The sequence below is a fragment of the Erythranthe guttata genome, chromosome 11 (assembly GCF_056151865.1).
Source record: "Erythranthe guttata isolate IM_541 chromosome 11, IM_541, whole genome shotgun sequence".
In the NCBI taxonomy this organism is placed as follows: domain Eukaryota; kingdom Viridiplantae; phylum Streptophyta; class Magnoliopsida; order Lamiales; family Phrymaceae; genus Erythranthe; species Erythranthe guttata.
Genome location: NC_142543.1, coordinates 4,907,714 through 4,913,933, shown reverse-complemented (window position 1 = coordinate 4,913,933; position 6,220 = coordinate 4,907,714). Strand labels below are relative to the sequence as shown.

At 31.2% G+C, this 6,220-nt stretch overlaps 1 protein-coding gene across 1 annotated transcript; it reads right to left on the bottom strand.

Moving 5' to 3' along the window:
* Positions 1-1,643: 1,643 nt before the first annotated feature.
* On the bottom strand, positions 1,644-5,648 carry DPL1 (dihydrosphingosine phosphate lyase). The gene is made up of 15 exons (XM_012981997.2): positions 5,307-5,648; positions 5,134-5,179; positions 4,278-4,429; positions 4,111-4,170; positions 3,784-4,008; positions 3,538-3,679; positions 3,401-3,451; positions 3,209-3,300; positions 2,944-3,070; positions 2,795-2,810; positions 2,577-2,684; positions 2,437-2,491; positions 2,159-2,305; positions 1,983-2,061; positions 1,644-1,890 (listed from the first exon to the last, which is right to left on the bottom strand). Exons 1-15 carry the CDS (start codon positions 5,507-5,509, stop codon positions 1,768-1,770), a joined length of 1,626 nt encoding a protein of 541 aa, XP_012837451.1. The 5' UTR covers positions 5,510-5,648; the 3' UTR covers positions 1,644-1,767.
* Between the last annotated feature and the right edge of the window lie 572 nt (positions 5,649-6,220).

Genomic DNA, 6,220 nt, shown 5'->3' with positions numbered 1-6,220 from the left:
TTATTTCAATTTAGATTTTATTTGTTTTGAATAGTAATTGTTGGCTAAAATATTTTTTTGGCAACAACATGGATTTGTTGTTCATACTCAATGTATTTGCAATGATTTTTAGGTGGTGTTTGCAAAAGTGTTTTGAAAGTAATTACGTGCTTTTTTTTGTTCATAATCTGTTTTCAGGTGTTTGCAAAATCAACTTTTGTTTTTGCTTCTCTTAAAATAATCTGCTTTTAGTTATTTTTGTAAAAGCACCCCTAACCCTATTTTTTCTATATAAGTTCATTTTCTGGAATATTTGCAAACACCCCCAACTTTTAGAAATAAACACTTAAAACTGACTTAACTAATAATCACAAACTTCTATTTTTAAATAATCATTTGCAAACACCAACTTAATTTTTATTGCCTGGAACTTTCCGCTTATGTTATCTGGAAATGGCTACGAAGTCAACAACAAAATATTTTTTTAGCGCTTTGTATTGGAAATGAAATTATATTATTCTGACAACAAATTATTTTGTTACTCATTATAATAAAGTAAAAGTAATCAAGGTATATAGTTTTGCAACATTATTATTTTCAAGTCATATGGGGATAGAATCAAACAAGTATAGCCAAAACAACTATATATATATATATATATATATATATATATATATATATATATATATATATATATATATATTATTGAAATTAATTCATCTTTTCTTCTTAATTGTTTGTCTAGTTGGAGAGACAAGATCCACAGAGATATGCACTCATGGAATATAGTGACTAGTTTTATACATGTTGTGATCATTTTTTTTAGGGAGTTAAATATGGCATTTGATATTTTGACAAAAATGTAGGCTATTAAAATTTGATGATTGCTCTATTTTTCTTTATAATATTTGCAAAATGACTTAGAAACTACTTTTGTTTGATTTTGAAGTAATATATATTGTTTTTTCAAAAAAAAGAAAAAGAAAATGAAAAAGGAATACGTAAACAAAATACAGCTAAACCTCTACAAAGTTATAGAGTTAGAACTAATAAAATTCGGTTTAATCCCATTTTGCCCCCTTGAAATATAGTATTTTGGCACTTTGCACCCTTGAAGAAAAATTATAGCACTTTACACCATCGAAACACAATTAATCATGCATAATGTACGCTTGAAATTATGTTGAGGGTGAGAAAATAATAATTTAATTTGTTATTTGCACCCTGGAAATATAAAAACCAATAAAAATGAAATTACCTCATTAAGTTTTAAATATTCAATTCAATGGTGCATTGCGAATGATTTATTATGTTTCGATGGTGCAAAGTGCTATTAATTTGTTTCAAGGGTGCAAAAGTGCCAAAATGCCACATTTCAAAGGTGCAAAGTTGAATTAAGCCAATGAAATTCTATTGGTTTAACGACAAATTAAATTATCAAACTAATAATCTTATAGGTTCTTAATGAGTCGGGACAAGAAAAAACTATTATTTAAGCGATGTTACTAATTTATCAAGTTGTATAGCAACAACAGGAGTGAGAAGGGTGCAAAATGCCAATCAAACTATAATTAAAGGGTGCAAAGTGCTATTTTTTTTAATTTAAGGGTGCAAAGTGTTTTTTTTTCAATTTAAGGGTGCAGAGTGTCAATTACCCAAGAACATTAACAATAGCATTCATTGAAGTTTATATAAACAAGAATATTACATCCAGTAAATCATATATCCACAAAATAACAATTTTGAAATGTCACATGAATATTGGCTTATCTAAAAATTGTCAAAATATTAGCATGAGGTATCCATGAAATCAACAAGTAAATCTTGAACCATGCCTCTATCCGGCATTTTCCCAGCTGCACCGTATATTGGAGCAAGCCCTCCGTTTATCGGACCTGGATTTGCTTTTACCTAATGAAAACCAAAAATTAAATAAATCCAACCCATATAAAAAAATAACAATCGACTCAGAAATGAATTTCGTCAATAGATAATGAACTTACAGTTTGGACAGAGTCCGTCAGATCCTTGAGGAAATCTTCAGTCACCGTCACGTGCTGAAGTGTCACGCAAATATGAATACTGCGATGTAATAAAACGATGATGTAAGAAAAATAAAAATTAAGTGGGAAAAAGAAAAAACATGAATGCGAAGTAGGTTAATTAATTAATTAATTACCTGTTAGGCCTCTGCAATGCATTGAGATGCCATCCTTTCGAAGACATAATATCGTTTACTTCAAATATATCCAAAACGTTCGATCCAAAAGCCACGATCGTCATATCTGGCCTTCCAACTACAAACAGTTCCGGGATTTGGCGGACCCTACAAAAAATCCGTAGAAAAATAATCAAAATACAATTTTATAATGCCTAAAACAAAAGATCGCAAAACAATTTGGTTTTTTTTTTTTGATCATCAAGAGTTTGTTATGATGATTGAGATTTGATACATACCCCTTCTCGATTCTCTTTGACGCTTCCATTATCTTCCTTGTGTTCTCCAGATACCCTATTCAACGTAGATCGAAAAGATTAGATTTTTTGAGTGGCAAAATGGTAAATAAATAAATATTGGAGGGGTAAAAATGTGAGACCTTCTAAGCCAAGAGACATCATTGCTGCCCAAGCCCCGGCAACTAGACCTCCGGGCCTGCTTCCAGCTATTGTCGGAGATACGTAAAGCCCACCACTCCATTCGGTTACTGTATTTATTATTAACACAATCGAAAAATAATTATTAATATACGGGATTTAAAAATTGCGCTAAAAAAGAAATAGTAATAAAGAGTGTCGCACGAGAGCAGTAACTCACCAGCAACAAATTGATTCTTTTATAACAAAATCCAGATTGACAAGTGGTCCGGCAGCAAATAATTAGTACATTGTTTATAAAGAAACGAAACAAAATAGTTATATACTTTAGCGTTCGTTTTTATTAAGTGGACCGAATGAGCGAAATACCTTGCGTAATTCGTGATTCCTATATAAGACGACGCTTGTTCCTTTCGGAGCAAGTCCGTACTTGTGTACATCCACAGAGATAGACGTTACTCCGTCAACAGAGAAATCAAATGGCGGTACAGGGTACCTACGGTGACGATATTTTATTAGAATTATTATTTAAAATAATTGGAGAATAAAAGAAATTTCGAAAAAAATAAATGACAGTAGTCACATTTAAAAACAATCAGCGAAAAGGGAGAAAAACAGGATTCATCTTTCATACCCAAGCTTACGAGCAAAAGGTAATACAAAGCCACCTAGGCATAGGTCAACATGCAAACAAATCCCGTTAGTGGAAGCTAACTCGCCCATCTCCTACAAAAAAATAAAATAATAAAAATAAATAAATTAATCTTAGAATTTGTAAACGAAAAAATGCACCAAAATATTAACATAGTGGATTAGTATTGCATGCCTCAATCGGGTCAATAATTCCATGTGGAAAACCGGGCGCTGATCCAACAATCTGCAATAGACGAGGTTTAAAAGAAAATTTCGAAAAATAAAAAAATGAAAAAAACTGTCTAAAAAGTATTAAATGAAAGTCCGAACCAATATTGTGTTCCGGTTAATATGCCGTTTGATTGCTTTAACATCAGCTCGAAAATCCGGGCCCACGGGCACACGCCACAGCTTGATTTTAAAATACTGTGCAGCCTTGTCGTACGCCGAATGAGCTGAAACTGGTATAATCCTATTTTTTCCAAGAAAATGAATCGGTTAGTTATTACTATAATACCCTTTCAAATATCAAATTACGATGATTAAAAAAAAAACGGACACAATTTTTTTACTAACATTTCTGGACAAGTTATGCCCTTGTTAATTTTCATATAGTCCCTCGATGTTTTCACGGCCATTAATATACTTTCAGTCCCGCCCGAAGTCATATTTCCACAAATTTGTCCACCGGACGACTTTTCTTTACTGCCAAGTAATGCAGCTGTCATTGCCACGACTTCTGCTTCGAATTTTACGACACTTTGGAATACATCTTGATGCAGAGGATTAGTATGTGCAAACCTTAAAAAAAAAAATCAATAAAACATTATTTTATATTAGCTTTTTTCAAGAAAATTGCTAAAGCGTATAGTATACAGTAGAAACTCGATTCATCTTACTAACATTGAGCACGCCTCGTTGATTAGAGAAAAGTGCCCTTCGTGTTCATTTCCTGCAATGTAGCTATACGAAACACGTGGTATAATTTTAGTATATTTTCAGTAAACGAGCGCGATTGGATGGTGAGATTATTTATAAAAACCATTAAAATTAAAATTAAAATAACATACACTGTACCAGAACATTTGCCCTGCCACGGGACGTCTTTTTGCTTCTCGTCTTTCATTTTATTGATGACGTCAGCACCTAAGCCTGTCATTGACAACTCTGTCCTCCAACCTTCTCTCTTCGATTTACCAGAACCTTGCAATTTGTTCACAACCTACACACACACACACACACACAAAGCCGATGCTTTTAGATGAAACTCTGAGTTTATAACTTTCAGACGATTAAGAAAATAAAATGTAACTTCTCAAAACTTGCACATGAGATCACGAGCTCGTAATATAATCCTTGCAATAATTTTGTATTTCGAATAATAATTACGGTGCGTATATATATTTTAAATATAATTATTAACTTTGGCGCTTTGAATGATAAATAGTAGATTGTACACCGTTGCATAAGCTCGACTAAGGCTCGATCATAAACAATACAAGGAGCTACGCACAAATTACACGATGGTTTTGATTCGAGCTCGGCTCAAGCTCGAGACTCGAATCAATAATATCACTACATCAATTCGGTATGTGTATATATATATATATATATATATATATATATATATATATATATATATATATATATATATATATATATATATATATATATATATATATTGAAGCAGTGAGTTGAATTAATTGATGTGTTCTTTCTTTGCAGCTCAATTAATGCCAGATTTTTTTAACTAATCATATTTTTCAAGAAAAGGGCAACTCACATATACATAAGCCTCAATATTGAACACACATAAAATATAAATAAATAAAAAATACCTCACGAAATGAAATATATACAAAGAAAATAATCAATAAAATAATTCAGTATATACAAAAAAAAAAAAGAAAAATACAAAACATTTACCTTTTGTTTTTCAGCATCTATGTACTTTTTCACTCCAGGCACCAACCTAATCAATAAAAACATTTATAAATTAAATAAAAAAATAAAGACGCTCAAACAAATTAATTGCCCAATAATTCTAAAAAAATCGGAAAAAAAAAAACAAATATGAGATTTTTGAAGCTGGAAATTACTTGAGGGAAGCCATGAAGAAGTCGAGGATTGTAGATTTGAGTCCTTTGTCGGAAACTAGACGAGAAATCGAGTGAACAATTCGCGCGAAAAGAAGCGTGAAAATCGGTATGGAAATCAGAGCGAGGGGCTCATATTGAGATAAAAATGAATTAGCAGAAGCTCTTAATTGATTCATAGATGCAAGTATCGCTTCCAAATCCATGTTTTCCCTTCTCTCTTTCTCTCTCTTGCGTCTCTCTCTCTCTCCTCTTTTCTGGGTTTTGTCTCTTTCTTGGTTTCTGTTGGATTGATGAGAAGTGTGAAATAAGAAATCTGAATGATTGATTCATTGTATGTATGTATTGATAAAATAACAGGGCAAATGGCAATTGCCAAATAACATTAAAAAACTTAATTAAAACCTGATATTCAATTTTTTTTTTTTCAAATAAATTTAGTTCATTTATTTGTAAATCATGAAAACTCTTTTATATAATCAAAATTATCTTTAATTGTTATAAATTATAATTCAGCTCTAATTTTATGATTTATACGGTAATTCTAATTTTATCAATTAATCAATTTTGACCCCAATTTTAACCGTCATCACTGGAGACCGCCAGTCAGCCACCGTTGACTTTATTTTTATTATTCATTTTTGAAAACTTTTCTTTTTCCGGCAGGTCAATCGTCAGTTTTCGATGTTGATTTTTTTTTCCTTAATTTTTTTTCCAGTAGCGCTGGGCTCCGTCATTGACTTTTCTGTTTTTTTTTGAAATCTAGATTTTTCTTACAAAAAAAAATATTACAACAATTTAATTGTTTGAGACAGTAATATTACTGTCTGAGACATTAATTTTACTGTATTAATTAAATTTTGGTTTTTATGGTTGAAATGAAAATTAAAAAATAATGGTTTTATGGCCGAAGTGGA

What these genes read in the sequence shown, in the direction of transcription:
- DPL1 (XM_012981997.2), bottom strand. Translation starts at nt 5,509, where the DNA reads ATGGATTTGGAAGCGATACTTGCATCTATGAATCAATTAAGAGCTTCT. An exon ending in GGCAAATGTTCTGGTACAGT is followed by an intron (nt 4,171 to 4,277) that starts GTATGTTATTTT and finishes TGTTTCGTATAG; the next exon opens with CTACATTGCAGGAAATGAAC. An exon ending in GCATTGCAGAGGCCTAACAG is followed by an intron (nt 2,062 to 2,158) that starts GTAATTAATTAA and finishes ATTACATCGCAG; the next exon opens with TATTCATATTTGCGTGACAC.